At 37.2% G+C, this 24,376-nt stretch overlaps 1 protein-coding gene across 1 annotated transcript in view; it reads right to left on the bottom strand.

Annotated features, from left to right (window-relative positions):
* The window catches only part of FTO (FTO alpha-ketoglutarate dependent dioxygenase), a 222,304-nt gene that overhangs the window by 108,836 nt on the left and 89,092 nt on the right, over nt 1–24,376 (bottom strand). The window contains exon 8 of the mRNA XM_058813498.1: nt 15,298–15,422. Within this exon, the coding sequence (XP_058669481.1) occupies nt 15,298–15,422 (125 nt within the window). The remainder of the gene's footprint in view (nt 1–15,297; nt 15,423–24,376) is intronic.

The raw sequence follows: 24,376 nt of genomic DNA, 5'->3' as shown, positions 1-24,376 counted from the left end.
GAAAAGACAGATGACTCCTGGAAGGTAAGCTAGCACTTCTGCAGCAAACATTACCCCAGTCTAGCACAGGACATAAACCTTGCCATTTGCACCATTAGGTTTGCTGGGACAAATGAGGGGCTGGGGGTGATGTATGGCACAGGAAGGCAACCACAGCTGCTGGCTTCTGCAGAGGAGGGCGTAGGTGCTCTGCACCTGAGTCTGCAAATATTTATTAAGCCCTTAACAGTGAGGTTGTGATGTTCAGAACAGCCACTGCTGAAAACCATTATCTATGGATAATTAACTATGTCAGGACACTGAGGTCCTAACATGAGGTCCTCATAATTCCCCACTAAGGGAAAGACAGTACAGCAGTATTATAATATATTAGTAATATTTAACAACAGGATCATACGATTTGTGTTTTAATAACGAAGGCTGAGCACCATAGCTGGGTTTAAATTAATTTTAGTTTCTGATAGTGCAGTTTAAGCCACGCTTAGCAATGTGTTACTACTAAGCAATGTGATACTGCAATAGAAAATGACAACATCTAATAAGAAAATTATTTTACTTATAAATAAAGCATTTGTGTACTTGCAGGTTTAATTGTTATTAACACATTTTTTCTATCATTCTCCAGAAGTCTAAACTTGTTGGGAGGACAAATAAAAAAAAAAAAAAAAGAAATTCCTATTTTTAACTTGACCAAAATAATTCACTTGAACTTTGGAAGCCCTTGCATTTTTTTCAATCAATTTTTAGAAACAGCTAGGAAAAAAAAAATTCATCACGCAATAAAAAGGTTTTTTGACACATGAAGACAAAAGCTTCAGGCCGTTTATTAAGACTACTTCCTACTGTGTTGGGCTTTGTTTTATCTCATAATTAAAATCACACCTGAGCTGGGCCATCTGTGAGAGTGTATTAAGTTTCTTACAAAACATGAAAATCCTTTCATTTTTTCCATACAAATGCCAATAAATCTTGTAGGGTTATTTTTTGTGTGTGACACAGAAAAATAATATGCTTAAACAAAGGCCAGGCTTTGAGCAAAAAATGAGCAGGCAAACAAAATTATTTTTCTGTATTCATCTTCAACTGCCCCTCATAATAATTGATACATTTTTAAAAATTGTACATCTAATTTTTTTGTTTTTAATATTTGACAGCATGCTGTTTTCTTACAGTTTCCTTTGTAGGATAAAAATAAGAATTAGCAAAAATTGAAGGAAAAATTTTCCATATCAGGTAGCAATTAAGAGTGTGAAGAAAAAGTCAATCAACACTTTTTAAGATCACCATCTATGTTAGCGTGCTAATGCATACGCTAATAGATTCCAGTGAGAAAAAAGAGAAGTTACATATTTCATAAACATAGGCACATCATAAAGTTCAAAGGGGAAGTTGGTTTTCTCTTGCTGGACTTTTTTTGTTTGTTTTGGCCAGTTTTTTGTTTGCTTTAAAATACTCTGATGAGAGACCAAGAGAATTTCCTTGAACAGACAATGTACACAGCAAGAAATTCTAAGTATAGACCAACTCCATCAATAGAATGTCTTCAACAAAATACTTTTTTGTCTGCAGTCACCCTGAATGACAAGAGGACCTGAATTCATGCTAAAAGTCATAGAAACACTTAAAGTAGCTTGCTTTGAACACGTGAAAACTCACATACATGATTTTATTTATATTGGTTCAAGCTGTTTTCCTTCAAAGAAACTATAAATGTTCTTTAAATGATCTTGTTTCATATTTCTGCTGATTCAGAAACCAAATGCATGCCAACATCTTGTTTCTTTATCAAGTAACTTTGAATACACAATTAAATTTGCACAGTATTATGGTAGTCAAGCAACCCTACTCAAAGTTTTACACTTCTCAGCCAAGGCAAAGGCCAGAATGGCTGTCCTAGAGAAAAAAGAGGTCAGAAGGCCCTAAAATGAGAGTAAAGGACAATGATTCCATATCAAGAGTCTAAAAAGAGCCAGGTGTGGGAACATTTTGAAACAAAATATTATAAAATGTATTTCCCATCAAACATCCTATATTTGAGTACAATAAGACAGAAGCAGTATTGATGACTTGTTTCCATGGGCAAACTGAGCAAGCAAATGGTCAACAGCATTCAGCACTCCAATGGTTTCACTAGATTTAAACTTCACAAATGTCTTCCCTCCATGCTACTTGAGCAAAAAATTAACTATTAACAAGCAGAAAATTATAACCCCCATTCTTTTGTTTATTACAACAGTATTAAAATCACAACTTCTTTATACATTTTGAAGGATCAAGCTTCAACACTGATCTGCACAACCTATCACAGATTTTAATCCTTTTTATATTCATGTACATTGGAGCTACAATTATTTTTATCCTTGGAAATTCATTTGCTTGATAATGCACTTAACTGGCAAACATTAGAGTTTGTATTCTTTTCAATGACTCATTTTACATCAAACAAAACTCTAAATTCTGTGTCATAAATAAAAATAAAGTCAAAAACCAATCCCTCAAGTCCTTGTTTTCCAAGTGTTTTTTGGAATCCAATGACTAATACTGAGGCTATTTTGAAAATTCAGTTTTTCTCGATAACAGAGAACATACTGAGTCACGTCAAGCAAGAAACAGTAATATTTTTACATGTGTCTGCCTGTGAAACTAAGTGGTTTGGATTCAAATCTTAAGTTGTTCTCTCTCCAATTATGTTACAGGCAATTCAATCCATTTTTGTAAAAAACAATTTTTCAATCCTTCATAGTTTTCTTTCCAAATGCAGATTTTTCCTAACAAAGATAACCAAGAGCTGAGAAATAAAGGCACTTTTTTCCTGAAAAAAGAAAAAAAAAGCTTTTCTCATTCAATTGCATAAAAATTTTCTTATATTTAAAAGAGAATTACTTTGGCAATGACTATTTCATGTGTCAAATTCAAGCCACAAAGATTTCTCAAATGAGATGTGTCTCTTTCTGCAACAGTATCACCATCAAAGTCTGAGATTCCACCACCAGAAAATGTGAAGGATATTTATCAGGATCATTAATCAATCCCACTAACTCAAATCAAGAGTAACTATCTCAAACTCAGAATTGCAATGGCGCAAAATCAAGCTGGGAACGGACGATGATGACAATAATCCAGATAATTTCACTGCTGAGTATCCAAAACTGTAACATTTATTTTGTTTAAAATCGTGTGAAAGTATCTCCTAAAAGACCATTATGGACATCTGAATTGTCAGTCCTCTCTCCTGTCCCCAGCCTTCTCTGCATGCACAGACTCATGAGATTTACACTACAGCAGCTGCAGGTACCCCTGGCTGTGGTGCACAATCCTAACTGGGAGCACCCCACAAGGGAGGGTTTCTTTGGCAATATTTATGGATAATCCCTGTTTACAGGCTGACATCCTACAGTAGGAGATAATAACACACGTGACCAGGTGAAGCAACCTCACATTAAATGAGATATTCCAGCAACACCTAGAACTTCCCCCTTCTGTGGGAGATAAGGGAAGGATGACACCAGAAAGGAACTTGAGAACAACATCTCTGGGTCTGCTCTTGAGGCAATCCCTCTTTTGTACACTTAGCCCAAGGCTCAGCTTAAGGCAGCCCTTCCCTCTAAATAAACAAAACAAATAGAAATACAGGGTTCTGGTCAATTGAAATGTGGTGGTTTCTTCTGGGAATAAACCAAAACGTGTGCTGTTGACTCTGAGAAAAGGACGGAACTCTAAAAAATATCACAAGGCACATTTACTGTAAATTCCAAGGGAAAAGAAATAAAGAACATACATTAGAAGTGTAGTGATTTTTAGGCTCTAATGAGCCTTTTCCCCCCTTTTTAAACATATAATAAGTCTAATTTACAATGTCAGCACTATTTTGAAAAAGTTTTCTTTCCTGTGTAATGAATAATCACAAATAATTAAAACTGAATGAAGACTGTCAAAGCAAACAAACACTATAAATTTAGATGAATTATCCCACTGTTTTTCATTATTGTGTTTGTTCATTCTCTCCTCAATTGAATTCATAACATTTACTCATTCACAATGAGTGTGTACATTCACATCTGCACAGTGGTTGCCTATGGAAAAGTATCAGCTTTCAGTATTCCTTCTCATGTGCCCTCCCAGCTGTAAATGAGGTTAGGAAGCAACACCATAAACACAGAAGGCCTTTCGAAAGGTAAAAGAGTGCAAAAACAAAAAGCCTCTCAGGAAATTCGATTTGCACTTGGGTTTTACTCTTAAAGGAACACCCAAAGCTTAACAGTATTTAACACTATTGAAATTCAAAATATTAAAAGAGAGACAGCAGCATAAGGCATTTTATTCTATGGTAGTCTTGTGTTATTGCTACAAAGAGCAGAATAAGGCATTACAGCAATAATAAAAGTGTATTACTAAAATATAAATAGCACTGAATGCCAATGTCATTGTTCTGAGCAATGGGCTGCTTTATTTTTATTATTCCCCCTCACTTTTATTTCTTTTTAAGAAACGAGTGTTTGCAATTCCTTCAGCAAAAAAAACAGGACACACACAGATGTCATAAATAATGCCCATATAAACCCATGCTAATTTATTTAATGTGAAACTCCAACACAAATTACTTAGCAGTGAAATTGCACCTCCTCTCATTGTGTATGTGAAATAAAGGCGAACAGATGTGCTCTTCCAGACCAAGCTATTGCTACAATTAAACCAACAGTCATTTTACAAACCAGCGAGCTATTTCATGTGCCTCTACAGTGCTAATCATCCTTTCTGCACCAGCCCAGCCCAACAGAACAGTGAGTTATTTATAGAGTTATCTATCCTGCACTTTGCAGATGATGCCTAACATTATGACAACAGTGAAAAGGTCTCCGTACCTGCCTACCTAAAACAAGTTTCTGTAAAGTAATGAATAGAGACAGCTTGGGGACTATCCACCTGCACTGCCTGCCTTTTACTGCCTGCAAAGTGAAACCACAAGGGACTGGCAGAAGGTACTTGTCTGACAGGGCCAGGACAGGCTTTCTCCTCAGTGACAGCCTGGGCCTCGCCTCTTAAACCTGACCCACCATAATTCCTTCACAATGCAGCAGCGAGGCAGCTGACAGTAGCAGCTGCACCTCCTAAGCGAGATGGATGGAATTTTCATAACTAGTTCCCTAAGTTACATTTTACCTTCAAGATAATTTATGAGCTGCTGTGGAGCCTTGAAGAGACAATATGCTTGCCATAAAATTAACTGTAACAGTCTTGTAGGTTATAATTAACACTGGGAGGGTAGCACCAACTGGATGAAACACATGGCATAATTGATGGTGAAACTGGAAATTAAGGAAGCTAACAATATCATTACTGTGCACATCACTTTAGTGAAACCTATGCTTTCCAGGGGTTAATTACAATCCCCTTCCAACGTACACACGCTGACAGGGAGTGGATGAGTGTCACAGCTAGGAGGAGGCAGGTTTGCTGGCAAGGCCACCTTGCACCTGGACTGATGTATATATTGTTTTTTTTGCCTGGAAGAGATATACATGTCGAAGCAGCAGCACCAGCACCTGAACATCTGGCAGCAGGCACACTGCAGCTCAGAGATAGATGATTGCTCAAGCCTCATAGAATATTTCATTTTCACTGCAGCCAGCAGACTTAATGGCAAAGAAGAAAAAATCCTCTGTGAGATTTCGCTTAATGACACACATTATTAATTTAAATGACTTGAGCAAAGAAAAACATTTTAACTTTATATTGCTGTAACTTAACAGCAAATTAAGATTTTTTTTTTCATCAGTGTATTATCATTTTGGTTTATTACATTAGTCTTTAGAAACATGCAGAGCCATCTTTTTAGAATCTCACCCTCCAAGGGAATACTGAAGATGCAATGATAGTGAGCTAGTTAATGAGAAATAATATTATAAACTGCTGCCATCTTTGGGAAGGTGAACATGCAATTCATGTACCTGTAATCCAAGACTACTCTCTAGCCAAAGCTTAAAGAATCATTAGTGAAATGTATTTTTTTTAATCCTCCAAATTATTTCAATGAAACTTTTTTTTTGTCCCTGGACAACATGCGTGAAATTGTACAGATAAATGATGCAACAGTGTCACCTACAGGCAAGCAAAACAGTCAAAAACTTCCTTTAATATTGCACCCTCTTGCCTCTCAAATCCTTCTCCTCCACTGCTTTCCCCTCCTCCAACCTCCCCCTCAATCCCTAATAATACACACCTGGATTTGGGGATTATCCATATCTCCAAGCAGAAAAAAAGGGCAAATACCTAAAGTGCTTTCAGGACAGTCTAATATAAAATACTTAGATCTTTTATGCAGTACACTGTGCCTTACAATAAACATGCTGTGCAGCCAGCAAGTCATCTGCAGTGGAGTGGGGACTTGGATTGCTTCACCCGTCCTAAGCACTTGCTCAAATTGACATTAAGCAGCTGGTCAAAAATAATTCTGATAAAAATATTCTTTATATCACAGGAAGACCAAATGCTGACATTATTAAATATGAGAAAATAAAAATGAGAAAAAGTTGACTCACCTAAAAACAATGGGCAAAAATTTTAACAGTATTGTCCAAACTTGTACAAAAAACACCCTCCAGCATTATTTGGCACTAAATCTAATTCCAGCATATCATGGGCATAATTGATGGATCCATTCAGCTTACCCTTGCAGAAAAAGTAGAACACACTCTTATTGGTAGCTCTTAGAATTCTCAGAACTCTCATTTTCCAACAGAATACTCTTTTCTCCTAGTATTACTTCCCTCACTTTAACACTCAATAGACTTTCCTTGGCTTCTCTCACAAACTGCATTTTGAGACTCTGTTTCTCAATCTTTTTGATACTGTTCAAGATACCTTTTTGTTTCAATTATTTCTTTTATACCTGCATATCTCTGAAAGAGTTCTCAGTTGGCCAAGTTACTCAAGTAAGTTGCACAGGGTTATAATAGGATTTTCTTCTATTATTATTACATATGCTCCAAGCACTGTTCCCATTTGGGGCTGCTGTCATTTATCAAAATAAGACAAATAATATAAGAACAATTTATGTTCTGTAACAGGTCCCCAAGTTCTCTGTTTTTACAGAACCTCTTAAGCTTAAGAAATGCCAACTTCCCTTTTTAACTATATTAAAACATCAGCCTAGTTCATAATTTAATAATTCCAAAGCAATGATACATGAAGCATTAAAAATTCATACAAAATGAATGGAACAAATAATAGTGGCCAAATCAAACTCTTCAAATGCCCAAAATATCTCATTAGCAGTGAAAATAAGCAAGTAAATCAAATCCTATTCTCTGGTTCATCTTAGCTTCTTGGATTAGTTGATACATCTCCAAGCCACTCCTTGACCTCCTTGTGGACTGCACTTCCCTCTCACCAATCCTGTTAAGATTGCCCAGGAATTCACCCTCTCTCCCATCACATGATTACCTGCATGTGCTACCATAACTTTAATGCAAGCAAACTGCAAAGCAATGCCACTGCCTGCTCCCCTTTTTTACCCACAGAATCCCTGACATTCACTGGCTCATCACCACCATGGCCTGGCCAGCTCAGAGCACTGACAGCACCTTGCTCAGCTGCAACATCCATTTAATTTTTGGCTGCTCCAGCAGTGCCAGCAAGGGCAGCAATTAGTGTCAGTGTGACAGTTGCTGTGTGTGATCCACACCTGCCTACCAGGGCTGGGGAACCATGCATTTCACAGAGCCCATCAAACACAGACAGCCAGTGGGAATCAGCTCTGGCACTACCTACCTGAACCATATTTAAACTGCTGACCTGAAGACAAAAGGCTTTGTATTTCACTGCCAATCCCTGGAGCCATCAAGTTCTATATAGGTGGAAAAACTTTAATAACACAAGTCTGACAGCCTTTAAGACTAAAGTCATGAACTTATGTAAGCATCTGCTCACACTCATGGTATGACATGACCAGCACCATTTGGCTGGGTAAACCATTTAAGTTACCCTCTGTTTTGTCACCATTGGTAATGCACACAGATTATTTCACACACCTCCAAATTAAATATTTAATTCAGCATTATGACAGGTAAAGCTGTGACAATAATGATAATAAAAATCATTAAAGTCCTGTTTGGATAAGGCTTCTATTTTTTTACAGAAAAGAGAATTCTGTCTTCAGACTATTTTAATTTTCAATGTCTAGTTTTAGACATAGTTTTGAGTTCACAATAAGTTTGCCAGTAGTTTAATGGATATTACATACCATGACATTAGCACATTTTGCAAAAGGAAGGCAAAGGGAAGAATGGATTGATACTGCAGAATAAATAGACCTCAGTGCAAGTAAAATAAATATATGATAAATTTTCATTCACTGGACCACTCACACCTTATCCCTAGTTCGTAACACCAGGTCTTTATCTAATATGGGCAGCTAGAGAGCACAGTAAAACACACTGAACTCTCCCAGTGTTTCTCCTTTTCCCCTGCCTCCGGTAGACCATTCTCTCCTACAGAAAGGATGACAGCAGATGCTAATGCTACTTTGTGCTTCAACTGTCTGATGATGTGGCTAACACTTGGTCTCCACAGATTATAAATTTGTCACCTCTGTGATCTAGTCAATCTCCAGTACCCTGCAGCCTGGAAATGCAATAATCTCCATTTCCAGCATTCAGGTCTCCCAAAGGTAGTGAACAAATCATTGTCAAGCCACTGGAAAAACAACACTATCTATCTTTCTTGTACTGCAATTATGAAAGCTTACATAAATAAGGAAATGTCACCCATGCTGACTTTAAAAGCCTGTCCAAGTAAAACCAAACATAAAAATCATAAATAACTGAATAATCTCTGATAGACTGGGAAAATTCTTTACCACATTTTTGGAAGCTTTAATTGCACTATAAATAAGGACTAATCTGTGTAATTTTCCAGTTTTGGAAGTGCCATTGAATTATTTAAAAAACTCATCTAGCACAAGAAGAAAAAATCATTAAATCAAAAAAGAAAAAAAAAAATCAAAGCAGTTTCATTTGGTAGTTACTCAGGTAGAGGATGACGCATCTGTGTATGGATTTCAGAAGTGAACCATTAAAATTAAACTAAAATGATAAAGGAAACAGAGTAAACAATCCCTATGAAGTGCTTTAATGACAGAGTGACACAAACAAATGCCACACAGAGACACAGAGTGAAGTTGTGCAGCTTTTCTTAGCCTGCCCTATAATACAATTTGGGTTAGGTTGCTACACCATGTAAGTTTTTTTGCACCATATATCTGTGTATACAGTGACATCACAAGGTAAGAGGCAGGATTTTCTCCAAGCAGCCACAGCTTGTAAACACGTAGTATTTCCAAGGGTAAGGGGTCAAGACAGTTTCAAAGGAGCAGCTAAACAGCAGCATTTAATCAAGCTGCATTTCCATTGTTCTGAAGAGCACTTGTACCTATTGATCCCAAGCTTGGCTGCTTCAAAGACTCCTCCATACAAGGAACACAGGTGAAAGACAGAGGCAGAAAACAGGAAGGGTCACGAGGAGCAAAAGAAATCTGGCAATAAGCAACTGGAGAAAAGTCAGAGGTCAACAAAGGCAGCTGATGTCTAAACACAACTACAGCAGGAGACCTGACAACTTCATCCACGTTGCAGTGTTTTCTCCATTCATCTGAAAGCTGCAAGGTTGGTTTTCAGTCTGACTCAAAGCATCTTCCTGATTAACATACAGTATTCAAGATTACTCAGCCACAATTTACTTTTGGCATATTGTCTAAATATATTTATGTTCTGAAAACCTGGTTTAGCTTACATTGCTGGTGCTGAACAGTTTCATTTTCTTCTTTAAGAAGTATTCACACCATATACATCTATAGTATGAATGTCAAAGAAACCAAATGTAATTTTCTCTTTTTCTCCCTGTGATTTCCAAAATGGTGAATGAGAATTTTGGTGTATGCTCATTGCTAACTTTCTGAGACCCATTGTCCAGAGAAGACAACTGTTACCCAAAAACACACTGGAGATCATACAGCCGTATGTACTGAGATCCTTACTAATATCAGAAACATGGATACTGGATTCCACAACATGGCAAACAAAAAAAAAATCTCTCATTCTCATGCTACACAAAACAACCACAAGTCTTAAACAACACAAATACTTCCCCCCACTCTCTGACAGACTTTGATATATCTCTGTAGGATGCAAAATCTTGGGAACTGGTGTAGCTCCTATTGTAGGATTTTCTGAATATTTCACATTATTTCATATACTTATCATCCAGCCAGGTGTGTGAGAGTTAAAAAAAAATATCCATATTTTTCAACAAGTCTTTGAAATGGTATTATCACATTTGATTTGAAAAATAGCATTCATGAGTTCTTCAAAATGCACAAAGCCTGTGACAGAAAGGAAGGAAAAGCTCCGATTTTGCCAAAGCCCATGTTTACTTCTTAACCCATCAACATTTCCTCTGCTACAGAGGAAACACGGCCCCTCTTTGCATCAACCTCACTTTCTCCTACTGGAGCTAAATAGAGTAAAATCCACCTCAATTACTCCTTAATTATTATCTAAAATTCCAAGTTATAAGGAAATTAGGCATAAGGAAAAAAAAATGAACTTTTTCTTCAAAACAGAAAATAAAATACATAAAATCTTCCACTTTGTATCTTATTTAACATGCACATTATTTGAGGCTTCTACTCTAAGATTCTTTATTTTTCTTATTATAGAATTGAAGAGTGTCATACAGATTAGGACTCAATTTCCTCACTAGGCCCTTATAATTTATATTCTTATATAAAAATCGACATAAAAATCCAGATTTCACTGTTGAGAGCTAAGACTACCTCTGCAGTATAAGTATTCTTTGTAACTAGAAAAAAAATACATACCTTTAAATTGTTATATAAAATTGTGAGATCTAAGAAAGGGTTTGACAAAGGCAAAAAATGCTGAGGAATTATAGCTCACATCTGACTTGAAACCTGAAACTAACATGATTTGTCACAAGTAAGAGGTTCTTTTTCCACTGCCATGCAAAATGCAAGAATATAAAAATTCTAGAAATACAGTGACCCAGTCTACAAAATATTATAGGTTATAGAATGACCCCATAAAAAGAGATTTTTTTACTGTGTTATTTTAATGATGCAAGGTTATAAGTTATTGATTTTTACAAGATATAATCAATTAACACTTTTTTGCTGTTTATCTCATGAACCAGAAGAATTTTGTGATTACTTTGGTACAGATTATTTATTGAATGTTTATTCTGTTTTCACTATGTCAATTTGGCATTAGATGATTATTTAGAGAGAAGTTAAGATTTCAGAATTTGGATAAGTAGCACTATGAAAATTCAACAACCATAAATGGTTTTATCAAAATTTCCATTTCATTACGTCTGTCTCCAAAACTTCACATTTTCCAGTACCTGGCTGAATTTCCCCTAAGAGAAATGGCATAATTTCACTGAGGGAAATTGCAAAATGGACACCAGAATCTGTGTTACAATAAAACCATTTTGGACTAGTACAATTTTTCCATTTGAAAACCCCATACTTTAGCAATGGTTTAACTAACCATATTTTTTCCTAGCACTCAATATTTTCAATGCAGTTAAACACTACCTTTTAAATTAATCTCTTGTTGATTTATTGAAGACAAATTAGCTTGGTAGTAAATGTATGTCTATGAAAAATACAACAAAAACCCACTACCAATTAAGTGCAGTATGTCATGCAAGCATTAAAGACAATGCTATTATAACATGATACAAGTTCTATCAGGAGAATAAGATCTACAATTTTATTTAACTATAGCCCAGCTCTCTCAGGCCCTTCCTGATCAGGAAAAGTGAAATTCAACTACTTAGTCTTTTTCCCCTGTTTCTTTCTGATATAACAACTTTCCTGGTTCCAGTTAAAAAGTAAAATAAAATTGTCAATAACATCATCAACAGGGAAAAATATTAAAGCCTTTTTTAAAAATGAATCAGGTGCAGATATTGAACTGTACTTTCTCATCCTTTGTCTCACTTTTCAAATGATAATTTCTTCCACAGTCACCATTAAATCTTGATCTATTCCAGCTCTCTGTATGGGTCATTGATTCTAGATGTACCATGGTTATTTTTAAATGTTTCCCTTTCGTAGAGAAAAAGAGGGCTGTCTAGAGCCAGATGGGTAACTTCACACTTCATTTATCAAACCCAATGCATTAGACTCCACCCTCTCTTTCCCACTATTGCTGTTAAATTTCCATATAATTTGGTAACAATTTTCATTATCATACAGTGACCCTAAAAAGTCTATCCAGGTTTGCACGGTCAGTCCAAAATTCACAGCTGTTCCCTTCACCCTGTGTTTATTACAGTAGAATCTGAGGTTCCCCTCACTTCATAAGCTGAACAGTGACCTTCTGCAAGCAGAGGTCAAGAAGGGGTCAGTTCAAAGGGCTAGAGCAGCTCTTTAACAGCTATAACAACCTGTCCATCAGGCCCTATCACGCAGTATAAACAAATCTGGGGCTTTGGAAACCCTGGACCATTTCTGTTAACACTCAGAGGACATTCACTGAGTCCTACCTGAAGTATTTTGGATCACTACCACTCAGGGAACAACTTGAATCTCTGGAAGACCTGCTCAGATACTTAAGATACTGATGACATCTTTGCATCACAAGTCTATGAAATGGTAAGTGCAACACTAAGCACACTGCCATGAGTTTTGGGCTGTGGAGCTGAAATAAAATCTTAAAGAATCATTTCAGCTCATTAATAGGCAGAAACACTGGTACAACTTAAAGTAAATAACACAAGAATGCGCTTTAAATGAGTAGGTACATACCAGAAGAGTTCATATGCTTTTCTCTGGGAAAGGATAAATTTCAGTTTGTGTTACCAGCTCCCAACATGTTTTCTTGGTTATCTCAGGTGTTAATGACACAAATAAAATGCAAGAAAGAACAGAATGACTGTGTAACTCTACAAAGACCAAGTGCAGAGTGAAGTTTTCTGCCAGCTGCCCTCCCTTCATTGACCTAAATTTCTTGAAGTTGTACTGTTCATAATCTGCTCTCTAATGCACAATGTAAGGTAATTAGAGTCATCTGTATTTAACTTCCACAGGAAAAAAAATTCTATTATCTAATCTAGCTGATCCCCTGATAGCCTGCTGAAAGTAAAGTACTGTAACCTATTGCCTGCCCTTCGACAAGTGCTAATTATTTCCTGTCCAAGCACATTTTTCTCATGTAATTCCAAAGTACACAATAGACTGATCTCTAAAACACGGGCAGCCCTGCTCGTAGCACGGCGGACGTTTTGTAACTTTCAGCACCGTGTGCTCCATGGCTGCCACAGCCAGTGTTTCACTGCAGGCCCCGAGCTGAGGCTTTGATGGAGCCCAGTGAGGTGTATGGTAACAGCTCTTTATGCAGATCATATGGATGAGACTCCCAGACAGGTCACCGGGATGGGAAACATCAAATAGAAAGAAAAAGGATTATGGATATTTAATACTCAAAGGACACTTTCTTTCGGAACTTTCAAGGCACAATGCTCTTGAAATTTTCTTTCAGGTGTTTAGGTTTAAGAAGGCCTGCACTTCATCTGCCTGTGCCTCTGCCACCCCCAAGAGCTGCGGCTTGGCCGTGTCAGGGGCTGGGCTACATCTCCAGCTGCAGCCTGGCTCCAGCCCCAGAGCTCCCTGTGAGCAGCAAGTGGGGCAGGCACACTGAAACAAACCCACAGCTCTCCTCAGTTACTCACTGCTGCCATGACTGCTGACGACTTTGTGTATTAGGGAATCACTGCCAGACAAAATGAACTCTGTAAAGGTATTCCACTCATTAGAATCTGTCTACTCTCTTTCATAACAAAGATGCATTTGTCCCAAGGAAAAGTTTTAAGTGATTTCCTCTGTTTCCAACATAGCTAAAACATTTGCATTATTTAGAAAGCATGGTGATGGAAGGTAAAAAACCAAAAAAACACCCCCCCAAAAAACAAAAAAAAAAACAAAACCCCAACCAATTGAAAAATACAAACTAAAAAAACCAACAAAGTCACCATAAAAATTCCTTAAATTGTTCAAGAAGAAAAACGTAAATCCCACATGATAATATGGAAAATATTTTAGAGCCAGCTTATTCTGAAATCTTAAGAAAGCAGCATATATTCCATACTCACTGGAACAAAAACTTATAAAACAAAACCTCCAATTTGTAAAATAACTATGTTATTTTGTAATTATGTTCAATTTTTATCTAAAGTTCCTAAAATGTTCCAACTTCATTTGTTGTTTAATTATTTAAACCAGAAAAGATACCCAAGTGTCAGACCCAAAATCTACCAATAATATTTTAAAAGCAATCTCAGAGTCTTCAGGAACTACACCAGCAAAATACAAGAGATGTCCTTTTACTTTTAATAGTGCAGGTAAAAAAAATCATGCCAGTTAAATGCTGAATTTAAATAACAAAAATCTGATTTAAAAATACTTTTGACTAAAAACTGTGTTTAATTGTAAGTAAGGAACATCTCCTGGGTTTAAGTAAAAGCTGTATATTTGGCAGAAAAATTTCACAGATTGCTAGATATTTTATATAAATATCAAATAAGAAAATAATACATTATAAAATTAGTAAAAACCTATAGCTTTTAGAATTGGTTTGAAAAAAGGTGGCTTCAACTCATTTGCAGCCTAAGAGAAGGACAAGGTGGAACATGGTGGAAATCCTCTTTCATTCACCTGTTTCTGAACAGACTAAAAGTATGACATATCTGGTGCTTCTGAAATGCACTCTGATTATATCCGAGCAACACAAACTTTCCCAGACACCAACATAAACCATTCTAAACACTGCTGATAGCACCTCCTGGTCCACGGCAGCGAGGTCTCTCCAAGGACTCGGGTTCAGTGAAACAGCCCCAGCACATGAACCCAGCGGTTCACGCAGGTGAGCCCACCTCACCCAACACCATCCAGTAACTCCAGCAGGACACCTCAGGGAAATGGGAGTGCCACGAGCCAAGAAGGGCAGTTTTAGCAGAGCATTCCAGCAAAGAGCCTGGCTCGTATTGTCAGCAAGAGGTGGAAAACCTGAGGGCATTTTAGGTGGCACCACTCCTCAGATCTGAGGGCTGCCTACCAGGCTGTTATCGGCAGCCTGTACTGTAGGAGTAACAGAGCAGTCTAACCCACAGAAACATGGACTATCCTATTCAAGGAATTACTGTTTGAACAGTGGAAATTTAAAATTTTTAAGTCACTTTTCCCCACTCAAGGGGATTTATAGGAGTACTTCTCACCTTGCTGTCCATTCTTTACGCAGCTTTTGTCTCTCCTTAAGCAGGAGCAGGAAGCAGCTGATGGTCTCATTCCTTTGTTCCTCAATTTGTTGCTCTTTTCTCACCTCAGAGAGGACCAGACTTGTCTTAAAGGGAGGAAACACATAAAAATTATAATCTAGAAATAGGAAACAATGTGTAAAATTAATAAAAAGCCCATAAGCAAATAAGGACAGTAAATCAATAGCTTTTTTTATTACAGTTCCACTGCTGACAAATCAATACAGTAAATGATGGTTAGAAATGGCCACCATATATTTGGTATTTAATCAATATACATGGCACATAAGGTAAACCTTAAAATCTCATTGCCTTAAGTATCACACTAAGACACTGTGCATTCTAGCCCACATTTTCTTGAGGCATAGTTATTTTCTAAATATTATCTTGTATCAAATATTATCAGAAGTATTTTCCTCAATGTAGCATTTGTTTGGGACTTCACCCTCCCCTTTGCTCCTTGGTAAATCTGTTGAAGAAAATACCTGTTTGTACTATATCTGCTGAATGGAATTTCTGCTGATGTCCACATGTTCTCTTTATCATTAAATAATTCAAATAAACAAGTAATAAAGTCTTTTTACATATGGAATAAATTAAAAACTGCTCAAAAATTACATATACACATATACATGCAATGGATTTAAATAATCTGTGAAGCAGGATGACATTCAGTCTCTGCAGATCAAATGTTGCTGGCCTTCCCAAACCTTGAGCTGACAGTTAATGTTGATATAAGAGAACTGGGGATGTTCTTATCACCCTTCATCCTCCTACCAAGCTAACTCCAGCTCCCTATATTTTCCTACTCACTCCTGCACCATTTTTCCTCTTCTTTCCCTGCACTTCCCCATGTCTGCCCAGCTGGGAAGGAAATGCTCAGCTACCAACCCAGTCCTATATCCACCAGTGCCCATGTGCACACCTCCATGTGCAGAAGTGTCTCCATGGCAGAAACTGAGAGTCTCCTCCTCAAGTGAAGATATTATATTGCCTTTTTCACCTTAACCAGCATCCAATAGACATGGAATTATTTCTTATATTCTAACCTCCAGTCAGGTGTTCTGCAAACATATCAAATAATCTAAATGTTTTCGGGAAGGGTGACAGAACCGATGGAATTCTTGCACAAACCTGTTTTCTTTCCACAGAAAAGGAGGTAAAAAAAAAAAAAATGTTTCTGACCTGGGAAGTTGTGCATGTGAGTTTGAAAACACAACCAAATAAAACCAAGAGCTGCAATTCCTATTCCCAGCATAGCCTGCCTCATTGGAACAATGTGACAAAACACGTGGCATTTTGCCTCCTCCTCAACATCACATACCCATTACATTCTGTCCTGCCCAACTGAAATTCCTCTGGGAATTCCGTGAGAGAATTGTTATTATCTCTAGTTTGTGAAAACAGAGATGTATCCTCTTTCTGATAGGTTTTTGGGTTTTTTCCACAAGAAACTATAACACACAGATAATACATTTCTTAAGCTATGTAAAGCAGGAGTAGCATTGTTACTGCTATGGTCATTCCAAGACAGAAGCATGAGGGTTCACAGAGACAGAAAATAACTTTATTGCACCAGCATCACAAGTGAAGACAAAAAAGCATCTTTCTCCCCACCTCTACCAGTTGGCCTACCAAAAGGCATTAGCCCATCATATGGGACTTAAACATCAAAAAGAACATTTTCTTGTAAAAACCCCAAACGTTCAAAACTCTGTCTGTACAGATCACATTCTTGACCCTGCTTTGACATTACAAAGCAAACAAAAAGCCAGAGAGCATTTTCAGATAAGGATTCCATGACATGGGTTTCCCTTGCACTGACCTACAACATCTTTTCCACAAGCTCCAATATCCACCAACTTCAACAATCCGGACCTCAGAGCCTCATTTCCAGCAGCTGCACAGTTTGAAGCAGGATTTGATAGAGGACTTCAGCAAGTGAAACACACTCACATGAGCTAATGTACATTCTTTAATGGAAAATTAAAGAAATTTTTGGAGTGAAAATTAACACTCCTTGTCACTCAAAAAAAATACACCTTAGGATTTAACTTTGGTATTTATCATGTACAAGACCTGACAGAGCACTACAACCAGAGTTTACCCCTGTATTATAGGATGATCAGACTGTAGCCATACAGCAAGGCCACAGTCCACCAAGATTTCCCTTTCAGAATGTTTGGATGGCCATTTGATTCACAGAGGGCCAGGAAAATCCACTGGTGATGGTGAGATGTCTGCTTCTCCCCAAAACTTGAGCAAAGTCCCAAGTTTAATGATGCCATGCCTCAAAAAGCTAAAAGTACAGTTATTTGCTGCAACAAACATCAAGATCTCCTAAATAAATGATCCACAAAGTGCAGAGCGTGGAAAACTGGGAGTTGCTAAAGAATTTTCAGTGAAAATCTGATGAAAAGATGATGTCAATAGAGTATTATCAGTCAGAGATGGATGATCACTTCTCCAAGTATTCACCATCACACTGTATGTGATATGGTATGAATTCTGTTGACCTGGTGAAATTGCAAGTTTGGTCCTGAGTTTCATCAAGTAAAGTCCCCTCCATCTACAGAAACATCATAATTCCGGAAACTGAACATAATTTATTTTTTCCTGAGAATATAATTATATTGCTCCAGCCTTCTGTTAACACCTTTCATTTATGTGGTGATGTACATGGCTCAAGTCAAACGCATAGTTTGACACTGACATCATAAATGCTTCTTTATTGAGCCCTGTGAGTACAGTCACAGCTACCTGCAGGGTGAAATAGTATTATTAAGCAACACACAACAACAATACATAGCAATTTAACTGATTTACTTGTTTTCTAACAGTGCTGAAAGGGCAGCAAGGTCACCTGGAATGCCAGTGCAGAGCTTGATGTGTAGCTTTTATAGAGGCATTTCTTAATAACTTGCTATTCTTATAATGGCAATAAAAATCTTGAATTGTAACAAATAAAGTAGCATTCTGGGTAAAATAATATTATAAAGCATGTTCCTTTGAAAGTTGTCTTTTCCATGTAACTTGGTTTTGGATTTTTTTTTTTAACAAGGGGATTCGATAAAGGTCAAGGGTTCAAGAAACTCGGTCAAAGATGTTATCAGCTGGGAAAGCCATTTCCTCACATCAGCGCTGATAAAAACCCATCAGAAACCCAGCTGATACACCCCCTGCTCCACAGAGCAGGAATGACCTTCTTTTGAACATCACTACAGTTGCACATCCCATCAAAGAAAATCTGATCTTGTGTCTCAGTTCTTTTAATGACAGATAATTGCCTGCAGAGGCCCCCTTTGCCCAATGCTGAGTGAAGCTTTCACAATTCTGAACTGGGCTCAGCACTGACTCAGGGGTTTTCAGCACACTTGGGACTGCAGGACAGTAGAACAAATAAACAATGCAACCAGTCCTACAGCCTGTCTTATCTCACCCTTGTGTTCACAGAGATTCTTGAGGGTGGTAATGTTTACAAACTGGTGAAACTTTCTTTCTTCTGCTTCCTGAGCTGTCAAAAAACATATCCTGGACAACCTAAGCAAGGAGATTACATAAATTGCTTTTCACTTGTGGGAAGCAACTCCTTGTCTCATTGGCCAGCATACCACTTTAATAAGCAATACTACAAGTATTTTCAGTAAAGCTTACCCAATTCTCCTTACTGATCTATTAGTGTATTTAGGGCTTTCCTTGTACAGCCCCAATGGCATAAGTCTTAAAAACACACAACTCACCTCTCAAAAAGCCTAAAGTTATACACACACACACGTGTGTAAGTACACATGTATCAGGAGCAAATCCAGCCTTTTATATTAAACATAGTATTTAGGAAACTGCACTCTTTGCCTTCCTCCTGGTACAGCAGCAGAACTAAATTTAGGCATGTCAGGCAGGAGCCATCAAAGCATCTTCTCTCATTATGTAAGAAAGGAAGGTTCTAAGATCAGATTTCAAGAGACCAACACTCAATTTCTCTCATTATCACCAACAAAATATATCACCGACAGAGGACTGAATAGAAGCTGTTATAACCAAGTCTTTCTATTCATCCTGGATATACACACAAATGTAGATCCATTACAAAGCCAATCTAAGTATTGTAACAGGTTTACAATACTTTTCCTTAGATATGCAGCAGAAGAAACTGTTTTAACATCCACAGGCCACTACCCTGCTGAACTGTGTGTCCTGGGTGAATATCACAACATGTCTACAGACAAGCAAGAAAAACCAACATCTAAACACTCCAAACCCCACACTGGTACATTTTCCATCTTATAAAGCTAGATTTTTTTCCTTCCTTCCTTCAATACAGACCTCATGAGGAGTCAGACATAAGGTTAGTAACACTGTATAACTGGAGACATGAAGCTTAGTGTTCTGTCAAACAAATTAGCCTTCAGTCTGAGCTAAAGTGGCACTTGGGACAGTTTGCCTCTTGGTCCTACTTTGTTGGGTCAACAAATCAGATTTTTCACTCCAAGTTAAGATTTAATTTACTCACCATCAGTTTAAATAGGGTAAAGTTCTGAATCTTTACCAACCACTTCTACTTTAACATAGCAGTCATCTCTAAAAAAATCAATAGCTAATGCAGTAAGGAAAATCAAAGAGTAAAATCTGTAAGTAGGGCTAAAATGTTGTTCTGTATTTTCCCTGTTAATTTTGTCATTTTATTTGCTTTCAGTGATAGAAGTTTCCTGATGAAATTCTATGAAACTAGAACATGGTCCCTTTTAGAGGGGAGGGAAAAAGAACCTGAAATCTACTAGGCCACGTTAATTTAACATGTTGTAACTCCTCCATGATAAAAAAAGCTAGTAATTGATTACAAAACCCTGCTCATTTCTTCTCTACTTTTAAAATTTCTACTTAAAATACGAGCAAATGTGCCCATTTCCACTGATACAATGGAAACAGCCAGCATGGTTTAAGTTATCACCCGGTAATTTGGGCACATTAAACCCAATTCTCTGCCTTTTGTTTATTAATTCACTATGCCAGATATCACAGTTTCACTCAGCAACCCTCATGTTCTGGATGATATTGAAAAATGAGTCATGTTTGTCAAAGAAAGTTAAAAAAAAAAAAGGTAAAGAGGAAAAAAGTGTTGTTTATAGAAGCCAGCTGCTCTGGCTTCGGCGCCAGCAGCTCCTCATCCTGCTATTTTACACTCGCAACCCCCACTGCCCCCACTGGCACAGGTACAACTAAATGTTGACTTCAATGCTTCAGAGAGCACTCAACTGATTCTGTACATGATTAATTGCCAAAGACATGGCTGACCATATGGAACAGAGAAAGCATCAAGTAATTCATACTTCTGTATATGATCATTTGGCCCCTGTTGTTTTAATGTACAGGAAAGAGCTAGTATAGCACAGACCTGGTGTCTTGCCCTTGACAGCCCATTAAGAAATCTCAAAGCACCTAGTTGAAGTTATGCTGTTGGCTTTTCAATAGCAGCCTAATAAAACAGAAGCAAAGCTTTCCAACTAGTCTTAAATCTTTCACATACAGTACATTAACCACTGCTGCTACAACAACTGGTTTCTTATGATAGGAAATGGGATTTGATTTCTAGCCTCTGCATACTTACTGAAAGCCTTTTTCTGACCTTTGGAGGGTTTACAAAATCATTGTTCGTTTTTCCTGCCATTTTCCCAGTTTCTTGCCATGGTGATCCTAATAGATTTGTTTAAGGTTCAGTACATTCTACTCTTACTAGCTGTTATATGCAAACTGTGCAATGAAGGTAGGCTCACGGGAACTGAAAGAAAAGAAATTATTATTAACTATTTTCTGAGATTCAGAGAAGTCACTGCAACATCTAAAACAATTTATTTTCAAGGAGCCTATAAAACAAAAGAAAATTCCTCAAAAGAAGCAATATGCTAGCAAGTGCCTTCTTTTATCAGACTGGAGACAAGTCATCAAATTTCATTTGAGAAGGAAGGACAACTTATTTTAAAGCTGTAGTATTCTCAAGGATTTCTGACACAGACCTCAAGAAAAGAAAAAGGTGCAGACTTGGAATATATGTCAGTACCATTAACTGCTCTATATTAGTTTTATCTACTGTTAACATCTTTTCAGTCAAAGAAAAAACATTTAAATAATGTTTCCCTGTCAAATCTCTTAGGATGACAGTGCTAAAAAGTTAATCCCCATCCTCACAGATCTTCTGGCAGTTTTGACGTACGTTGGCAAGGATGCATTTGCTGGCACCTTCCAATAGAAAATATTTACATGAAGTTTTCTTGTCTGAGGATTTTCTAGTTGAGTAAATAGTCCTCATGGTCTGAACCATCTTATATGGGAAATTCTAATCATTGGACATTCATCAGTGGTAATTTACCAGGCTGAGAATTCAGATAACACTATTAATACTGCAACAAAACACATGAATAATCTGCAAGCCAACACAAAACTGCCTAACTGTTCTGGTTATTGATTGAGAACTTTCAACATAACATCATGGGGTTTAAGACAAACATTATGTCTGTTTTTAAATAAAATATAAAGAATAGAGAATTTTACAAAAGAAACAACATAGCATAAAAGGAATGGAAACTCAAGTTGCTGGTGTGAAACCATCGCCACAAAGATTTTACATTCTCCCCTACCATTATATTCAATGGTGCACATCAAAACTAAACATGTACATAACCCAATTATAGAGCAGAATGCTTAAAGTCAGACATATGCTTAAGCTCTATATACAAGTCGACATGCATTAAAATGTAGGCAGCCCTGCCTGGCTTTGAGGAATTCACTGCTGACAACAAAGGATGAATACCTGACTTGATAGATGAGTAGTTTGACCTAGAAAAACCTACAGCGAGTAGATCACTTCAACATTTCCAAAGAAACTGCAGGTTTTGTCTGCACTAGAAAGTTGTTCCATTTATCTATACCTGTGGAGCTAAAGCAGTACATTTTCCAGCCATATGAGTTTAAAAGTCATAAATTAAACCAGGTTGAGCTAATTTGGAAATAAGCATTACCTTTATGCCTATATAAGAATATTTATACCAGGGTCTTGAACCATATATTTAGGAAAAAGGAATCCAAACAGAAGTAATGCCCAAGTAATTTTTGGTTACTCTGGCATGCCAAAACTGAATGAATTTCCAATTGACGGGAAAAAAATTATTTTTACAAGATGATTTAAGCGGTTATGATGAGTCTCTGTGAGATTTTCAATATGCAGTTACAAACTAAAAAATGTAAAAAGATAAACACTTTCAAAATATGTTTGCTGCATTAATTGGTTTGGCAGCATTCTAAAGGTGAAGTATAAGCCACCTCATCATGGAAGAGCAACCAAACCACTTAAGATACGTGGAATAAGAGTGGCTTAGCATCTTCAGATGTATGGGTGACTGAAAGGTTACCCTACAGCCACATTCTCCCAGAGCATGGCCCCTCCACCTCTGAATCATCAATAGCACAAAGACTGGGCAGGCCTAGCATGCATAGTGGATTATATGAAGTGTAAAACATTGTGGGGAAAAAGCTTTTGAAAGAAGTCAGGAAAAAGAAATCACGCTTGCAAGAAGATCCAGCTGACAGGCCAGTCCCTAACAAGTGAATATGTTTGAGAACATTGTGAATCCAAGAAAAGAACACGCCTTTTGTTTCCAAGCCTACAGTGTCTTTACCCCAACTGTTGCCTGCATGGCTGAACATATGTTTTCTGAACAAGAACTGAAGCAGAAAGTGTTCTTTGTTATAATTCACTCCTTTGTATACACCTCCCTTTTTCCATCTTGGTCACATGCAAACAGTAGTTACACCAAACACTTAAGTTCTGAAGGACTGCACAGCAGTGCATGCTTCAGTGATTATCTGCTATTGCTGAAATCAGTTGAGCTAAGATGCACTACAAGAGTCACTTGGCTAATCTGCACTCTGGACAGCTTAGATTTTGCAGTGCTGAATCACACTGAGCACAACCTGCACAGGCTCACTCAGCCAGCACTCCGAATTTGCACCATCAACAATCATGTGCAGTTCTAAAAGGCACTAAGAATTATACAACAAATGATTTTATGCATTCAGAAGAACTCGAAAGAGTACCCAGTAACTTTCTTAGCATCTCAAAATTAACATAATCATCTATTATGAATAATTTAGGGTGGAGGAGAGATGAGAGGAAAAAAGGATGGTCTTCGAAGCCAAAAGTAGGTAATACTATCTCACAGGCAAATTAACTGTAGTTCAAATTAAACACTCATATAATTTTACTGATTCTAATGAAATAATTTGAGATGTGAGGCATTGCTTTGACTCATCGAATTTATACTGAAGCCCTAATACTCTAAACTACACACCAGCTTCTCTTAAAATATTTATAGATGCAAACTTCTACCAAAATCTCTGAACTAAATCTGTGCTCTTTGTAGCACTCAAAATGCAAACTGGAATCTCTAAAGGTAACAGTAATAGTCACCAAAAAAAAATTAAACATACACAAGCTACAAAGATAAATGGAAAGCAGTGAATGCTAGTGTCTGAAATAATTTTTTTTTTTAATGTTTAATTATATGTCACATTACTAATTTTCTCAAACAGCACATCTCAATATCTGTTTAGTATGGAAAAGCCTAGAATATCAGCATTTTCCTCCCATCACTGAAGCCACTACCTGTTGCCATCAAGCTACTTACTGCCTTAATCACAATATCTTTTAACACACTGTCTAAAATATAGTTGTGCAGAAATTTGAAGTGTATTTCCAGTGTCATTAGTTTTATTGAAATAATTTAAAACAGAAAGCCAAGTTACAGAATGGGTTAAACACTGCAGAATGAAGAAGCTGCAAGCCACAATCAAATGAACCAGCAAGCCACATGTCCAGAAGTGCCTGTGGGCATGCTTTGTCTAAGACACATGCCACGGCAGAACAGCAATTTAGTACATATGCAAGATAACCACATACAGCTGAATCATATCTTCAAATGACATAAAGGGTTCAATACCATCCTCACAGCACTAAAGGCACCAGGTCTGTGGATATCCCTGTGAGAAT

The sequence above is a fragment of the Ammospiza caudacuta genome, chromosome 13, assembly GCF_027887145.1.
Source record: "Ammospiza caudacuta isolate bAmmCau1 chromosome 13, bAmmCau1.pri, whole genome shotgun sequence".
NCBI lineage: Eukaryota > Metazoa > Chordata > Aves > Passeriformes > Passerellidae > Ammospiza > Ammospiza caudacuta.
This window is presented reverse-complemented; position numbering and strand designations above follow the sequence as displayed.